This window comes from Haliaeetus leucocephalus, unplaced genomic scaffold (genome assembly GCF_000737465.1).
Source record: "Haliaeetus leucocephalus isolate CR32 unplaced genomic scaffold, Haliaeetus_leucocephalus-4.0 Scaffold795, whole genome shotgun sequence".
Lineage (NCBI taxonomy): Eukaryota > Metazoa > Chordata > Aves > Accipitriformes > Accipitridae > Haliaeetus > Haliaeetus leucocephalus.
Window position 1 is genome coordinate 4,432,476 of NW_010973231.1, and position 19,309 is coordinate 4,451,784.

The 19,309-nt window shown below is 39.4% G+C and overlaps 1 protein-coding gene across 4 annotated transcripts in view; it reads right to left on the reverse strand.

The window, feature by feature from the left end:
- Window positions 1-19,309, reverse strand: part of TBL1X (transducin (beta)-like 1X-linked) — a 179,549-nt gene that overhangs the window by 52,579 nt on the left and 107,661 nt on the right. For all 4 annotated transcript variants that reach the window (XM_010581590.1, XM_010581587.1, XM_010581588.1 and 1 more), the window contains one exon: window positions 4,892-4,999. In XM_010581590.1, the coding sequence (XP_010579892.1) occupies window positions 4,892-4,949 (58 nt within the window). In that variant the 5' untranslated portion in view covers window positions 4,950-4,999. The remainder of the gene's footprint in view (window positions 1-4,891; window positions 5,000-19,309) is intronic.

The following is a 19,309-nucleotide window of genomic DNA, read 5'->3' on the forward strand; positions in this document are numbered from 1 at the left end:
TGTCATAAAACATGGAAAAATTCAAACCGAACACTGAAAGTATAAGCGAAAATGGAAAGTGTTACACAACCTTAACTCTAACAAGTCACTGCCAGACATCCACTACAATAAATACCCTACTAGAGAGCAGTGTAAGCCACAGACAGCTGGGGAGCTGATTTTCAGATAAGGATTCTATACTGCAACATGCCTGTAAGTGCTGGAAAAGGAACACAATTAAATCAATCAATGCATCAAAAATATCAAATTTGAAAAAGCTTTAATAACTGAATTGACATGTTGGGCTGGGTGAAGAAGGTAATTTATTGTAGCATTTGGACCTATGACAGGATTTGTCACTCACAACAGATGGCAGCACATTTCAGATTAAAAGGTATGTGAGAGATTTGATTTCCCTTGGTTTTGCCTCCCCCCACCCCCCTCTCTTTTCAATTTTCCTTGGAATCCTTATTACTCCCATTGCATTGTACTGCTCTGACCTTCATTCCAAAAGCCAAATAATTACCTGTTTCTCTTTTGGACAGACAAAGCAGAACAGGAAAAACTCTATATTCTGAATTCTATGTAGTTTTTTAGAGACACAGCTCTTCACTCTTAAGAAAACCAACAGAAGGACTATGTGAGCAGTGAAGATGGCTGCTAGCAAAAGTATGCTTCTAAGAAGTTTGAAGAGGTGCAAAGCTGAATCAACGTAATTTGGATGTCAGAACTGTGGCTTCTTTGGTATAGCTTGTTTCACTTTTGTCAATGCACCTGCTTTGTTGGTGTAAATACAACCACCATAGGAGTATTTTGTGTTCTCCTGTCTTCACACTGGTAGGACGCTTATAGTGTAGACATAACCTAAGCTTCATGTTAGTAACTGAGGCCAACATTTTCACTTAAAGGAAGTCTTTGAATTGAGACACCTACAAATAAACATAACCTGACATGTAAAAAGTTTGACTCCTGAGATAAACAATGCTTGGAAGTACTCAGCACTTCTAAGAACTGGGCCACTTCAAAGTGTGCACCAAAAAGCTCATACTCAAAGAGGAGCAAACCAAACATTGCAGGACTTGACATTTGGATAGGAAGTAACAATCCTAAAATGAAATTAAACACTCAATTTTTTTATACCTCAAGGGGGGCATTCATGGTCCTACAGTAGAAGTGACAACACCTAGCCACCTTAGTGGTGGAATTCCTATGCCATCAACCCATGGAGCCTAAATGGAAATTATGCCCGACTGCTTTGTTTTTCCGGGCATAGATAAGCCCTGAGACAGTCACCTATGTGAAGAGGCAATTATCTACTTACTTATTTTAATACAGGTAAACAATTAGAGCTTTAACTTGCCCAAGCCCTGTCTTGTACTGGAGGGATTTGACTGCACTGCCCCTGGACCAGGCACTTTCTCCAGCCTGCTTCTCCAGCAGCAGGCAACTCAAAGGAGTCTCCCTGGCTGTATTTTTTTTTCTGTTAAACCACATGATCAGTCAGTATATCTCATCAAGTGCCACAACTTACCATTTCATTCCATCTGCAAATGTACTTGAGAATCGTTTTATATTTCCTTCCAGGTAACTGATAAAGCTATTGAGCACTATTACGCCAAGAACAGATTCCTGCGAGTTCCCACTAGAAGCAACCTTTGAGATGAATATTCCCCAACTCTAATCATTTTTCAAGACGTTTTTGTCAGCCCGTTTTTAATCCATTTGGTTAACCCTAGATTACACTGATTTTACACACTGTTACTTAATTTTGTTTTTAACCACTGTGTCAACAAGACTAAGTAAATGTCATAAAGTAGTCTAAGTGTATTATTGTCAGCACAGCTATCTCTGTCAACTTCATTTGTGATTTTGGAAAAAGCAGTATCAAGTTTGTCCAACAAGATCTATTATCCATAAAAACTTGCTGGCTGGCATTAGGCATGATGTCATCTCTTCATTTTTTGTTGGAGGTATCTAGTTTCAACCTTCCAATGATTTTGCTTGACCTATAGTTACCTGGATCATCTTGTTTAACCTTTAAAAATTCTGGCACAACATTTTCTTTTTCCAGTTCACTGGAAGTCCCCTTGGTATGCCAAGATTTGTTAAAAAGCAACAATAATGGTTTAGACAGTTCAACTCTATTAATACTCTTCTGTGCAAGTTTTCTAGTCTGACAGAGAATTAAGGAGGAAATATTATTACCGAGTTTCACTCCTAACTTCAATTTTAGAAGAGCTGAACTTCTACTAGAATGACCTGTCAGCATTTTCATAATGAAGTGTAAAGCACCCATCAGTATCTTTGCTATAATGTTTCAAATAATCTCAAGTGCTTCTGTGCCTTGCAGCCGCAAAACATTTGAAATATTACAGGGACAGTTTGCTTTTTATATAGTTGTTCCACTATATGTATTTCCTTTTGTCGTTTCTCTCTTCCTCCCACCATTTGCCTATATTTTATGGGAAAGCCTGGAAGTTTTACATGATAAGATTAAAGGACAGATACAAGAAGAAAACCCTAAACTTTTGTATGGTCTTGTAAGCAACCTTTACGGCCGTGTCTGATAGAATTTTTAGAAGCTTTGGGTTCAGCTAATGTTAATAAATAATCAATGCAATAAACTTGTTTTTGGTAAACTCCTTAAACTGTAGAGGTTTGAACTTAAATGGTATTTAAACACTAGCCCTGTAAATTTGGCATGCATTATTTCTGAAGTTATTGATTAAACATCTTTCATCTGCTGTCACATCTTATAGCATTTATACTAGCAGGTGGACAGACAAGATGTTGTATAACAATTTCTGTCTTATTACCCTACTTTATCTGAAAATACAGATAAAAAAATTTCTTTGGAAAAAACAATAACAGTATGAAACAAGATTCAAATTGAATGTAAGAAGCTTTTTAAATAGATTAGTGGATTCATCATTGGTTATAGCTCTTATTTGCTGAATGGAATTACTAGCAAACTGTCAGTTATATCTACTAAATTAATACCTAACATCTAGATTTCAATATGCTCAGTTTGAAGCAAATTTGAGTATTTCTTCAAATACTTAACCTCAACTTCTACTCTCTTATATGGGTAAAATACAACAGAACAGTAGAAAGACAATGTTTTTGTGAATGCCTTTAGTATGTGTGGATTAAGTAAGAAAAACATTTGGCCCTTTACATAAGAAGATAAGAGCAGTACAACTTGCAATTAATATGAAAATTTGGATGTGAAGTTCTCCCTAAAATGGCAAAAGTGATTGCTTGCTTGTGGGAGATGGGTTACCTAGAAGAACTTTTGCCTGACATTTGGCTGATACCACCATACTTGATCGACTTTGTAAAGCCTCCTTCTAAATCACTACACAACACTAACCCACCTACTGATCTATCACGAGGAATGAAAATGCTAGTTTTCTTTTTTCGCATCAGGAAAAGTGACCACATTGATACCCTGTTATGTAGAATCTCCCCTAATACAAATATAACAACGTAAAACAATTTCAGGATTGTTTAGGCTTCGATTATGTCCATCTGCACACTGCTCTAATGTTCAAAAGCCCTTTCCAGTGTGGTACCCAATAGCTTATTTTTAAAAATAAACTTTGTCTGAATTAAATTTTAGTTAATTCCTTATCTTTCTGTCATCCGATTGCATACCAGAACTAGACTTTTTTTTTTTAATAAGCTCCGTTATTAGAGAGAATACAACTTGAGAAAACAGCTACTAACACAGGCCACAACTGGACTGTCAAAGGACTGTTCTAAAAGACCAAATCCTGAAGAAGTATTATCAACCTTCTCAATTTCAGTGGAGATTCCTTTCATAGGGATTTGGGTTCCTGGGATTGAAATAGTCTTGGAAGTAGAAGAAACAAATCAAAATAACGTATCTAATGAATGCTAGTTATAATGACCGAGAGAAGCAGGCTAACCCAGTGTCTTCTACCTGCTGGGATTTTGCTCCTCTGTCCAAGGCATCTCTCAAGTCTGGAGGGCTCATTCTAGAACTGGCTTCAAGTCTTCTGACATGAAGACATGTATTTTCCACAGAATTTGTTTGTTTGTTTCAGCATATGAAACACCAAATATTTTTAGTCAATTCTACTTTTACCAACGCAGAACATAGGGCCAGTACCAAGTAAACTGGAATCCTGGCAATAAATCCTTTATCGATGTTTCTCACCTCCCCTATCACCTCTGCACTAACAGTACATTTTCCATTACTGAAGAGAACTTTTTGCAGTCAAACAGTGGAATCAAGATTACAAAACCAAAATAGATCCTAAATTTAAATTTCAATTTAATTCTTTTTTTTGAAGGAAAGACAAAGCTTTCCTTCTAAAAGGAAAAGCTCTGTAAAGACATTCTTTTCTGATACAAAAACAGATAAAGGTGGAAGTGATACTAAGACAGAGCCACACTGACACTTGCACAGCTCAGTTTACATACATAATTACCCTAATGACGTTCTAAAACATCAGACGCTTGCACCCAAATTTCTGTTTGCAGCCACTATAAAACCAATATAGACAATCCCTCTTTCCTTAGCAAGTATCTGACAGAACTATTTCAAGTAGCTAAGAGAAAAGATACAAAATCCATGTGCTTTGTGACTATGCTGCCAAAAATGACTTTGGCTGAGATAACTCTACAAAAACATTTGTTAACATAATGTTATTTATTTCCTTGTTTTGCCTAACTGCAATGTTTACTTTGTACCTGCGTATGTTTGCACTTTTATTAGGTTCAAGACCATGATTTCAAAGAAACATGGGTTCGTGCAAGAAATATTTAGTCTGATTTTATCAGTCTGAAAGATTCAATGCAACATTCTTAAAGCAATACCATGCAAAACGCCAATTTTCCCATTTCGTCTATGACCTGAAGTTGTGAGGAAAGACAGGAAATTTACCCGATTCCTGGAGATAGCGATACACCAAGAAATTCACTTCGTCACTGGTTATGCTCATCTTAGCCCAACCTCAATATGATGAGGTTTACGAGAAGTGTAATCCACGCTCTGTTCAAAGGGAAAGAAAAGAACAGGTTTTGTTTTATCTTGATTTATTATGAAATTTGTTATCAAAATAGAGGTGGCAATTGTTAAGGTGTTTAAAGATCTCATATAGTTATTAGAGCTCTTATGTCGCAATGCGAGGCACCCATTAAATATTGTGAATCAAATACTCAAGCTGTACCGTACCTTTTATTATAATTAAAGAGCAGTATTTAACACATATGAGAGAGTCAGAAGGAGCGGTTTAAATCTTGGAAGCCTTTGCAAATGTCAACTCTTTTACTTCTGTGGCTTTACTACAGGTTCTTTGGACACTCCTTTTTGCTGTGTGAGTATTTTCTTTTCAGCACTGCTGGCAATTACAGTCACGTATAACAAACCAAATCATAACCTTTTTGCAGCCCTGAATTTGTAATCTAGTTTTCTATCCAGTAGCTCATCCACTGAAAAGACAGATCCTCTCCTTACAAAACCATATTACGCAGTGAACTTAAATAAAGTTCCCATAAAATAGAAACAAATCTAAATTTAAGATGAGCCTGTACATTTTATTACTGGGGTGGGGTGCGGGGAAGAGAGAGAGGGGAAAAAAAGAGAGAACGTCATATACCTTGTGCCAACAAGGAATACAAATATCCTGGTATTATATAAAGTTATAATGTCTCTGCTGATTAATGGTGAGCAAGAATTAAACTTCAATTATTCACTTAAGTAACTGTAACCTTCAGGATGACAGTTTTACATTACTATTTTGGGCATACACTCTGATAATAAAACCATTGTTTTTAGATGATAAATTTGAACATTTTCCATTAAATCTTGATGATTCATTTCTGTTTGGGAATCTGACTTAAGTAGTTTGGTTTTAAAAGCTGTAAGTACTTCTCAGACATAAACTTTGCAACTTTGTCAGCCACACCATACCTATAACTAATCATGTCAAGATCTGGATGCAGAAGCACAGACTACGCTCTTCTCGCGTATTACAAATGAAAGACCGTAGGCGTGTGCCGTTTGTTTCAATTTCCCGTATGTCTCTTCTTGGCAAGCGGAAAGGTCTTTGTTCATCGAAAACCTCTTCAGTAATTCCTGTTGCCTAAAGTAGCACCTGCTACTGCAGGCAATGCTGATCGACTACAAGTTTCCCCTGCTGATGATTTAAACCAGCAGGTCACTCATGACTGTAACAGATGTCTCTGCATATTTATGTAAATGGAGGTCTTTCGAACCCCGGTAAGCCTTTTATTCTCCCGGGCTGCTATATTTCATCAATGGCTCGGACGCTGGTTTTCCATAAGAAACCACAGCTTGCTAATTTGGGACACATCTTCCTCAAGTATTCTAGTCTTTATTATGACAGTTTGTGCTTCACAGAGAACAAGAAGAAAGAAAATACTTAAAATTGTGTAGTCTCAGTGAGGAAAATTTCATCTACTTTTGGAAAGAATGATCACTTTCTGCTAAGCTTCTGGCTGAGGACAATATCAGCTCTATCCAACATCCAGTCCTGTCACACATGCCACGTATTGCCCAGGGAAGCCATTCAGTCTCTTTTCTCCTCAATCCCTCATCTGTAAAATGGGCTCAAATTTCTCTGCCACAGGATCAGGAGACTGGAAGCACCGGTAGCTGTAAGGGCTTTAGTTACCAAGGTCGGCGACTGCAGGCAGTGAAAGCACCACTTTCACTATAACTTTGTACATGCTTCTGCCAGATAAACAGACTTGGTTCTGAATAATTAATAAATCCTTGTGCTCCTTTTTGCATAATCATTACCATACAATGAAGAACAAGACAGACATTCATGGCAACAGTTAAGGCCATTTTCATCCCTGCCTGAGTACTTAAAATACATCCGTATCGCTGCTACGGCCGTGATAACAATAAATCAAGAAACTCTGATAGCTGTGGGTTTAAAAAGAACACACGACATAACACTTCTAAAAGCATTTTAAAAATAGCAGTTTCAGAATTTGGTGGTAGGAAAGTTGGTAAAGATGAAACCTCTTACAAAAATTCAGTTTCAGCAATGACGTACTTTGTGGTAAAATGAACTTTATTATAAAAAAAAAAAATCAAGAAACTACAAATGCTGTTTCTGGATGCATCCTGCTAATTTAAGACATTAACATGGTATTTCCCACACACAGAGGGTTGCTTTGGGAAAAGGATGGGAAGGGAAGGGAAAGGAGGAGTGTTGTTTTTTGTTTGTTTTTCTAAATATGACTTTTCTAAAATGAATTAAAACCAGAGAAAATCAGCCTGACTGCAAAATAGTCTGACAGCCCCAGAAAATCCTCCACAGCAGCTACCTTTGTATCAGAATCCCAAGCACACGGAGTAGTTGGATTTACAATGCATTTTCCCTGAAGTCAGTCAACAGGAATTACTTTGACATATGTGTCGGATCGTATCTTTATACACATTGTTACCATGCCATAAATAACCAGATGATCCCCACTCATACATTTAAGGTTTCTTCACTCCCACAGATTCCACTGCAGCAATCAGATACACAACTGTAAAGCTTTTACCCGTCCAAAACGATACACAGATCTTGGCTTTGACCCAGAGAAATCTATTCATTAGAAATGTGGCTGAGCTATGAAAGACCATACTCAATTTCATTAACACTCTTTTTGATTTCTTTCTTCTCTACAGATAAACACCCCAAATAAAAGAGGCTACAGAAGACATGGTGGGAAGGAGAGAAGCATAACTGTCTTTTGTGTATTTCCAAGTCTGGTTCATAAGGAACAAACAACTAGCCTCCCTCAATTCATTTTTTTTTTTAATGTAGAAATGCAAAAGTCTGTAGAAAACCACAGAAACCTCTAGTTATCATTGTGATAGATTTATTTCTGCTAATTGATGGTCTCCTTTTGTTACTGGAGACTGGTATTACCTAGATTAATAGTTTTTTTAAAGAAATAAATGACAGCTTATAAACAATACCGATGTGCCTTTGGATACACTTCACATTTAACCCAGCAATAACACCTTAATTCTTCACAACGTCAAGAGGATTTACAAAAAGCATTCAAACACATGTTTGAACTTTCTTTACTTGAAACACCTTTTCCTGCACCCAATTACACATAATGGAAAGTTCTATTTACTTCAACCTTGCCTTAAAAATCTGGGTTGTGATCCTGAAGATATTTGAGAATGTCCAGACATGTGAGCGGAGCCCACTAAGACTTCCCAAAGTATAATGGATCCCAAACATTCAAAGCCCATCGGCGGATGGGTTGTCAAAATAATGCGAAATTAAATTTAACACTTATTTTAAATGAACGCTCAACTCTCAGTTCTGCTGGGATAGATTTGCAGAAATGCTTCCCATACAGAGGTAAAAAGCTGGGGGGTTATTAGCTCAGATATGCTACCACGGTGCTTCTAGGGCTGCTTGGCTTTTGCTGAACTAAGTCATTCAGCTGGAGTTGAGCTGGCTCCAGCGAAGCTAACACCGCAGCACACTGCCCTGTGCTCCGGGCGACCAGGGCAGCTTAATTCCTGGAGTACACCACCAGACCTGATTTGGCTCTGTGCACCGACTGTTCTCAGATTAAACCTTCCTGGAGCACTGGGAATCTTGTTAATGGGCCGTGCACGTGGCTCTGGAGAAGGCAGCCTCGTGTATAGCTATGGTTCAGCACAGCACTAGCCAGGTCGACTAAGAATAGTTTATTTACATCCCATCCCCTTACTTAAGGATTGCTCGTCCTTCATCCGGCGTATTTTAGCACTGTTGCCATAAATAAGGGAGATCTGGCTGAAGAATCAAGGGAAAATAACTTTTTCAACTTTGAAGTAGCATCTAGAGACACAACTCCTCCGTCTCTCTTGTAAATGATGCTCACAGAGTCCTCCAAGGCCGTGTCCTGCCCTCCAGGCGAACCCCAGGGCAGGGGACGGCCGAGGCTATTTCAGGAAAGGAGTTTACATTTGCTACTTGAAGGAGCATTGCCGTCCACAGGGACTGGGAGTTACCAGTCAACCTTCCCCTCAGGAAGGCGGAAACAGGCCAGACATTTAGGGAAAACACCTAAACTAAAACCTAAACCTGAAACCTAAATAGGAAGTTGGGCACTTCCCATTTCTGCATCCAGCTCAGCCGACAGATATTCATCAGATGGCCAGTCTGGCCCTCAGCTTACCCCCTAAAGAAATCTGCAAGCTCCAGTCTGCTTTAACCAAGTCCTGAGCAGTTGTCAGCTTCTTGGAGGATTTTTGGGGGATCATTATTGTTAAATAAACACCCTCCCCTCAAAAAAAATCAGCCCCAAACCCACAAATTTTCATTTACCTCCTGGAGAGGTTGCACTATTTGCCTACTTGTTTGACAAAGCTAGGCCGAAATGTCTTTTCCCAACCAAAGTTTCAATGACAATAACATTGCAATTAAAACAATGGGGGGTGAAGAGAAATTGTGTATTTGCTTTGGGGAAAAAAAAGGCAAAAATGAGAGGTTTCATAAAAATGAAAACACTCTCAAAAGTTCAAATATTTAATGTCGTCAAATTGATGCCCTGCTGCATGGGAACCAGAGTTCATGTACTTGTGCTCCCATTTTCTCGTCCAAGATGGCTCCACGCATCAAGGCGCGTCTCTCAGGACGACTACAGTCTCCCCAGCTCGGAGAAGAGAATGTGAACACGAGAACTAAAATAGACTCTAGGAAGGCACCGTGACAGCATAGCCAAATCAATGTGTTACTGTTTTGCATATGCTCTGTAGTTTAATGAAAAACAACGTTTCCCAAAGCCAGAAGCCACTTCTCACAAAACAAGTCACTTAGACAATCTCAATATTTTCTGTTGAAAAATACTTTCATCATAAACTTTCAATGAGCCCTACGCTTCTGTATTTCTAGGCTGTGTCTTACCATCGAGCCAGAACAGAGTCAGCAGCCAGCAGCTCTTCCCCAAAGGCTAACGAGCTCTGCTTGGCCCACACCATTGCATTCTTCAGTCTTGGCTTTTATTGCAGCTGCCTCTTCTCGAGGAGGAACTCCAGTACGTTTCTTTCCCCAAATGCCAAAACCGAACTTCTGGAGAGGAAAAGAGCTCACTCGGCCCCCTCTCCCCTCACAGCCTCTCCTGCCATTTCATGAAGCTAAAGAGTAAACCATCTTTTCTTTACAAGCATCCTGACAAAGGAATGAGACCACTGCATTCCTGCCGATTACAAGGTACAGAGCACGCAGCGTGGTTCTTCCCAAACTCCACCTATGCCAGACACCAAAATAACAGTGAGCCCTGTTCAAAATGCAGCTTGTGCGTGCGTGACTTCCAGACTCCTCCTTGTAAGGCTTGAACTTGACACCTTGCTTTAAAAAAACTAAACCTAAAATATAAATAGTTACCCCTTCTAGAGATCATGCACTTAAAAAAGCAAATCAAGCTGTGCTCACAGTAAGACTGCACCGTATCTCCCTGGCCTTTCCTAATGAGGAGACAAATAGTTAACTATCCTCATTCTGTAAATGATCACCACAGGTCATCCAAGCTATTTAATGACAAAAATGAGGCAATTCAAACCTCTCAGAGCTATTGTCCTAGGCTCTTTACAGATGCTCACAGATGTCTTTGCATCACTTATACTGTTAATATTTTGAGGTTTTCTTCACAAGCACAGTAAAAAATTTGTTGGTTTGGGGAAAACAAAAGCCGAGATTCTGCAGAACACGGAAGTCTCCTTCAAGAATGATTACTGCGCTGTACAGTGTGTGCTGTCTCACTTAGAGATCTGTCACCGACGTTTATAGCAGCTCAGTAAGGACAGGGACCTCAGAGAGAAAAGGCAATAGGCTTGTCAGAAAACCTGCACTGCCAAATGTTAAGGCTGGCTCTTCTTTTGGTTTTTAGTTTTAAGTCTACGTATTTACATTGACCTGCTGCTGATTTTTCAAAGGCCACACTAAACCAAAACAAACCCAGGGAGCCCCAGCTCATCCCCATTCTCACCACTGCCTGTAAGGCCACACTCTGACAATAAGAAGTAACAACTGCATCTGTATCCGAGAACTTCAGGAAAAATGGCACAGATATAAAAAAAGGCCTAACTTGGATCCTGACACGTTAGGGTTTCTCATACAATTAATCACTGAACTCAACCGTATCAGCGTTCAAAATCTGGTGCCAACTGAAGAAGGAGGAGGTAGAAGGAACGACAACCATAGACAGGTGGCAGTGATCAATGAACCTGCAATTCTGTCTTGAAGATGTCACTCTTGATGAATCAAATGCTGTATGGGCAAATCTGACAAAAATGGGGTTTTCATTTAAATAAAATAAAAACTTTGATCAGGGAGAAGGTCAGTTTACTATGCAATACCTATAAAGACATGCTTTTGAACAGATGAATCTCTCTTTTTTTAGAGCATAACTGTGCCTACTGTATCTATCCTTTTAAAAATCTGCAATAAATTATCAAAATGGTTGTCTTGTCCTGGAAAAAATGTTAACAAAATAGTAACATCATCCAGCAAAATATCAAAACATTAAAAAAAAATAATCAAACCTAATACAAAAATATTAATAAAAATAACTCGGCCAATTAAAGACTTTGGCGGACAATATTGCAGAAAGTTTTATTTCCACATGAATACTACTTTTCTTTAAATTATAAATTACATTTCAAACTGAAAAGCCGTTTGGAACCAAACCCACATCTATTTATTTTTTTAAAAAGGGCAACAAGAGATATTCCAGCAATTTCTAAGTGCTATTCAAACATTTTCCAATTAATCAACAATTTCCAGAGCAAAATAACTAATTGTCAACAAAAGACAAGCCTTTCATCACAAAATTCCCAGCAAACTCTATCTCCTCTATCAAACGATGCAGAACTGTGCATCTGGTCTTTCATACTTACAATCTCTTAGTTTTATCAGGTTATTTTTCAGTTCTCAGCTGGTTTACTTAATTACATCAGCCTCCAGCATTTCAGTTCTAAGAGTTCAAGTGGATCTTTTCCAACTCCCTTTGCTGCAGAGTAAAATGGGTTTTCCTGTATTGATCTTTCCTTTTTGGCACTTTGCTAAGGGGAAAAAAAAGCAAACAAACCCAACTGCTCTTCTTAATTAGTGTAATTGTGTTATACCTCTTTTATAGCTTAGTTCTAAGAAGAGGCAACTTCAATGAATTTTTTTCTTTAATAAACAAAAATAATGTTTATGCTAGTATATTGTATGGAAAGCCTGGGAAGCCAAAAATAAGATTGATGGGAGAGTAAAAGTTGACAGTAGTTCTAGAGCTTGCAAATGAAATTACTTGTCTTAAAATAAAAAAAGGAAGGAATTAGAGAGGCTTGAGAAATCAAACCACATGATTGGATTTAGTTTGAGAATTAAGATACCTCATCACTTTTGGAACAACTGAAGTCAATTGGGAATGCTGCCACTAAACAGAACAAGAATTTTCTTCCTTACATGAGCACAAAATGGCAATTAGGACAAACTGGGGGACAATAGCATGTGTCCACTCATTTCAAACCAATTAGTCCAAAACACACGATCATCTGACTGTGCAGTTACTTGTCTGTGTGCGTGTGCATTTCCATGTATGCATGGAATGCAACAAGAAATGTGTTTTAAATCTTACAAGTAGCGCTACGCGCTAAAAAAAGTTAAGGAAGATTGCAAGTTCAAAAAGATGGTACAATTACTCTATCGATACTTGCTTTTCTTGATTTTTGGCAAGAGGAACAGGGTATTAATACCATCTCAAATTTAACTTTTCACTTAATTTACCTGGATTTTTACTAAAATGTCAACAAAACCAGAAGGAGCAAACATTAGCATTTACATTTTTCATTGGTGCTTCACACTAACAAGAGTACTGAGATGAAAGAATATGATGGGATGAGTTCCTGCCAGAACCAGTTGTACCCGTTTCATTTTCTTCCTGTGACCGCAGACATGAGTAAAATAGCAGAACTGAACTTTTAGAATTAACATCCCCCAAATATTTAGAATAAAGCACAGTTTCTTTTTCAGCTGTTGACAATTTCTCTGACACGTCACAGTAAAGATCCACTAAAAGTTCAATGTGAGGTATCTCAGTCCCAAGCTTGCCTATAAGAATGGATGTAGACAGACACCCGACTGCGATGAGACAGGCCAAGGTCCAGTAGATAAAACATTTGCCTTTGAGGTGCCACCATGCGGCTGGGACAGAAAAGGAGCTTCCAGAACCTCCGCAAAGCCCTGAGCCACCCACTGCATGGGCAGCAGAGGTTAGCAGGCATGATGGCCATTTTAAATGAGGCAACGCCATAGCATGGAATACAAGAGAGATGGGCCTGGAAGAACAAGTGAGAGACAGCCTGAAGGCCTTGCCCGAAAGATGGAATACCTGAATAAGGCTTTTTTTGTTATTTCTGATTTTTGTCCTGCAACTTTGCTGTTTAAATTGGTGCAACTCCGGTAGCAGGGGCCAAAATCATGATTTTTCCCAGTACATCTGAGTACTTCAACTAGGCTGCAGAATCAGTTTGTGTATCGCTTATGTGCCTTATTTTTGAAGAGCGAGGTAAGGATAAAACATCCACGTGTGGCTTTTACCGTGTTCCTTACATAAACTACTTCCTACACCACCCTGAGGCATCACCACACCGCTATCACCTTACTGGTTGCAACGGTATTAGTGCCAGTTACAGCGGTAGGTACCTCCACTACCCACCACGTTACGGACAGGCATGGCAGGCGTGTGGCGTAAACACTGTGAGACCAGGGAGGTGACCTGCAGTAAGCGTAAAGGGGCGTGAGATCCTTTCACACCTGCGATCTTGCGTTTAGTTCCTCTGGCCCAAAGCAGCAGGGCGCGGGAAATGCTCTCCGGGCAAGGGGCAGCAACACAGACACAGCAGCGAGGCCATGCAGAAGGGCCTGTTGGTCCACATACGTGTCGGTTTGTGTTACTCCTCCTCCTCTCCCACAAGGCCCAGATATTCAGTAAAACCTGTGTTTCAATTCCACGTACATTTGAATTTCATCCTATTTTAGTACCTTTTAGGATGGCTTGACACAGGTGCAGTTAGAGAAAGACTAAACGTGAAAGCCGTTCTGGTACTACTGACTCACAACAACTATGACTCGCGTTGCAAAACCAATCCTTGGACTTAGCAAAGCTCTACATATGAGACGATGTAAAACAACAAGAGTCTGCCCTGGACTAAAAACCTACATTTTTTTAGCCATGCAGACTGGCCCCACAAGGCTGCAGAGCCCTAGAAGCAGTGGTCAGGAGAAGCACCAGCGTTGGTCATCACACGCGGGAAGAGGACAAGCACATCCCTGACGCCTCTCAAGTTGGGGTTGGGTGGCCGCCCCGTCCGCCAGAGCCGCGCTAAGGATCTGCGAAGGTCTAGAGACCAGCCAGGAGCCGCAGCAGCCCGGCTAGTTCATGTCTGGATGGCCTCAGGCAAAGGGAATGTGCAGCGACGTCATGAAGGGGGTGGGTTTTTATTAGTTTCTGCTAATAAGCTTAGCAGATGTTACTGGGAACAGTTTGATGTTATTTTTCCGTCATTTATAACTTTTATTTTTAATTTTTCCCTCAGAGCAAGCAAAGGCAGTAGATCTTACCACATATTTCAACCTTAACTTGTTTTCCCTGTAGTACTGTTAAAAGTGTAGCTGAAGATTTTCTTTATTTTTATTATTATTATTGTTGTACAAAGGGAAAAAGTATTTTTCCCATTTGCCTACAATTCCAAAATAGCCGAAAGGATTATACTCTGAGTTAAAAAGGAAAAAATACTTTTCAGGCTCATAACACGGAAAATTTCACCCCCCAAAACAAGTATTTTGTAAATTTTAGAATATGTGAAAACAAAGAATTATAATGGAAACTAGTTCAAACTTTTATTACAGCAGATCCTATTATAAACTATTTATAAAGATATTATCTATGGCTATAAATACTTAATGTTTTCTCTTGAAAAATCCTAAGAGAATGTTAATGTTAAATGCTGTAATGACAACGATTATATAGGATAGCACGACGGAACAACAGAAAAATAAACACACAAATTCAGGTATTTCCATGCTGTGTATTTCTACCTCCCACATTTAGCTCTTAGTGGAAGCCTGTTGGTTTTGTCTGTTTGTTTTTTTTAAACACAAGCTTCACTCAGTTTACTCCTGGTTTATATTGGTTTGAGCTCTGGAGAAGGGTCACTAAATGCCTCTATTTTTATGGAAGGTATAATACTACTTTCCTTGTTGGAAGGTGGAGGGGGAAGGAAGGATAGAAAGACTTAATTTGCTTTTGGAGGATGCCTGCAGAAACTTCTACACAACCACTGGAGTAAAAACTCATTTCTAAGTTACTTTGCTGCATTCACATTGCTAAATATTTCATAGAGAAACTTGCCATAAAAATCAATACAAAGAATTAAGACTGAGAAATCTCCATCTCATGAAAACCACCTCAAGCATCAACTTCAGATACCGTTTTTTTCTTTATTTCTCTGAACTCTTCCTTTGTATGCTCTGTATCCAGACTGCAAATAGCAAAGACAAATTCACACGTAGCATATGCAGTAGTGTAATCCAAGTTGTACAACACTATCCCACATATTATCTGTCTTTTCATCCATCCTCCTTCCTTTGCATGCTGTAATTGGCCATCAGGGGTGAGGCAGTCTCGCTGTCATTTAGGTTTTCCTGGCCTTCTGTCTTACTGGTAAGACCAGTGGAATAGTTTGTGCTTCTCCTCTTTAGCTGGAGGACATTTGACCATTTTTACAAACGCATCACCGGCCATGTATGGAGGTACCAAATGTACAAAGGTTTTTTCCTCCCCCCAACCTTCTATCAATGTTTGGTACATTTCAATATAGTATTTTGCTGTTTCCTCCAGTCTAGGGGTAGCAGGAGACTTAAGCAGCAGCATTTTGTAAGGTTTGTGTATTCAGATAATGTTTTAAGAATGGCTTGCCAGTCCTCAGTTTTTTTGTTTTGTGGGTTTTGGTTTTTTTTAATTTGTAGATAGTTGAAGAATGTACAACACAGAAAGATAAAGAATCACATTTCTGGTGGCAGCATCATTAAGTCCTACACAGCCCTAACATAAATAGCAAAGTCTATAGATTAAAAGGCAACGCTACGAGGAAAGCTTTTTAACCTACTTTTTTTAAAAGCTAAACAGCCTAGAAACTAAGATGAACTCAAAAATCCTTGGGGAGTCAGAGAGAGACATGACATAATCTAAGTTTTTCATAAAAAAATTTCAGCGGAATACTTATCAGGAAGGATTTTAATATATTATGACACAGTTATTAGTTAGCTCAGATTAAATAAAGAAGCACTCCCCTGCTTTAAAAGATCAAGATACAGAGAACTGAAGCCTTAAATCCATACATACAGGGTCTGAGAAGCTTTTAAAGGTTTTAATCCCTAGACAAGAATTGTTTTGTCAGAGAATAAAAAGATTCTAAGTTTTCGGCCTTCCCTCCAAGAAGCACTCTAGGGAAGCTAGAGGTGATTAGAAGCATTGAAGTAGATGTCAGTCATATGTTTGCTACTACAAAAATATTATAAAAGCCACTGAACATCAGTAGGATTTTGGGTGCCTCAAGGCTCAAGGGTCACAGGCTGGAAGGCACCTCGGGAGGTCTCTAGTCCAAGCCCCTGCCCAAAGCAGGGCAGCTCTGGGGTCAGACCAGGCTGCTCAAGGCTTGGACCAGGCAGAGCTTGAAACCCTCCAGGGACAGAGATGGCACAGACTCCCAGACCGACCTGCTCCACTGCCTCACTCTCCACGGGAACATGTAGGAAAAAATTGCTCCTTGTACCCAGCCTGAACCTGTTGCAACTTGTACCTCTTGTCTCTCACCCTCCTGTCCTGCGCCGCTGGGACGAGCCCAGCTCTGTCTCCTCAGTGATCCCTTGTAGGTGCAGGGGGGCTGTTAGGTACCCCTGAAGTCATCCATTCTCCAGGATGTCCCGTCTCCCCCAGCCCCTCTTCATGGGGCAAGTGCTCCAGCCCACCACCTTGGGGTCCTCCCAAGGTCCCTCCAGTTTGTCCACATCTTTGCCGCGTCAGGTCCCAAAACCGGACACCGTACCTAGATGTGGTCTGACGAGTGCCATATAGAGGGGAAAACCCCTTCCCTTGATCGACTGGCTGCGCTCCTGCTCATACAGCCCAGATTATTTGTTTCTTCTAGTTCACACAAAGAAAAATTACACTAGTGTTATAAAGAAGCAAAACTCCATATGGCTTTAAAATGAACACCAGTATCGGTGTTAATTGAAGGGAAGTAATTTTCCCAAATTGGAACAGGTTCACTCATTGTCCTCTTTACTAATTTTATTTGGAAAAGAATTTTTATTTGGAAAAGACATGTAGGAAGGTAGATCGGGTAACACCCCATACTGTCATGCCTACTGGATCTTCCAAGGATACTGTAACCAAGCGAGTATTTTAGTCATCCAGCTCCTGGAACATAATTCTCAAAGGCTAGTTAGCTATGAAATTCCCTCTACAAGGAATGGGGAAAGTTATGTGCCCGTTTCAAAGATTTATGTGTTTTCCTGGAGCTGTGGATTAGACACTTGTCTGAGACTGGGATTCATTGCTTCAAATTTCCCCTCCAAATCTAGGCTCCAATTTGTATCTTTGGCTGTAGAGAACTGACTCAGTATTTTTATGTGGGGGGGCCAGGTGGAGGAAGGAGAAAGGTGGCAGTGGAAGTGGTATAAGAGATTTAAGAGACTGAAGATTAAAGTATTCACTTTAAGAAGAACTAGCAGGTTCAAACTTGCATTTTCCAGCTCCCACTAGAGCACACTTCACACCTGGTTACAGGTTGTTGCAATGAAAACTCTGTGGAGCAAAGACTGAGACTCACAAACCAGAAGGCTGGGGTAAAGAAACAGAGATCCATAACCCCTCTTAATGATCCCTGGCTTATTGCAGGTATCTTGCAGTTGAATCATGAACCATATATGCTTCAATTCTTTCACCATCAATGAAAAATATGCATAGTAAGTATGAGCATTCGTGTATTCTTTACTCAAAGATGAATTTTTGTTAATTTTCTCACCTTCACCACTATTTTTTACATATGTTTTACATTTCCTTATTAAGGGAAGATATTTTTGGTCTCTTCTTATTTCTACAGAAACTCAAAAGTCTTTGTAGTATTATGCAAGGAGTAGACATCAACACCTATATTTAAGTATGACACATTATAAGCTTATATTATCACTTACTATTTGACTCCATTTTAACTATTTGGACTGTAAAGCTCCATGGTGAGTGTTTGCCTCAGGCGAAATTTTTTCTGGAAGGCATAAGCAAAAATAGTTCAGTTGTTTCAGAGTGACTGTGGGGAAAACCCAATTTTGCTGATATTTATCCAGCTGTTTCAGTGAGAATCTCTAGTGCTTCCACACTTTGGAGCAGGGACTTGGCATGTGGCAGAGCACTTGCTCTCACTGCAAAGTGCCTTCTCCGTCAGAGTGAAAATCCACACAAATTTGACTAAAATAAAACCTCCTGAAAATACTACTCGCATATGCTCTGCACAGCTTTGTTAGAGGCCTGTAACTGAATTATCAGAATATTTTCCTTGCACTAACTTTGCTTCCTACTCAGGCTACCGTAGCTCAGGGTCTTTTTACACGAGGGAAAGCAGACACAGACTGATGCAGCAGAAAGGGTGAGGGATGGGACAGGGACTGGGAAAGGCGAAGGGCATCACGGCTACAGGCTGATGGACCATGGAGTTGGTAGTCTCAGGTGTCTCATCTCTCTCCAGAGAGCAGAGAATACTCTTTCTTCCCAACAAGTATCTCAGGAAAAATTATTAAAGCCCAAATATAACACCGATTTTGAAATTTCTCTGCTGTCCTTCGCAATAATTTTTATCAGTAGTTTATTCCTGCACATTTAGATGGTGCGATTTAAATGCCTTGTAGTTGTATTTATTAACATTTTACTTTTATTATTTTTACAAGTTAAGGATTTTTCCCCCAAGCATTCAATTATGAGACTTAGCTAGTTTAGGGAATTATTAAAAAAAAAAAACTCTAAAAGTGTAATTTTTTTTCAACAGAAAGTAGATTTTTCCTTCCCTCTCCTGTTTGTTTTTTCTCAGTTAAGAACAGGCTTAAATAGCATAGCTGTGTGCTTATAAGGACCTGTATTTTACTTTGGTCAAATTTAATTTGAAAATTGCAGACATTTTTAGCTCTTAATAAACTGCTAATATTTAGTCAACTCCTTCGAACATCAGAAAAGCACACAAACACACACTGTTCACTACATGCTCATTCTCAGGGACTAGATTCAAAGC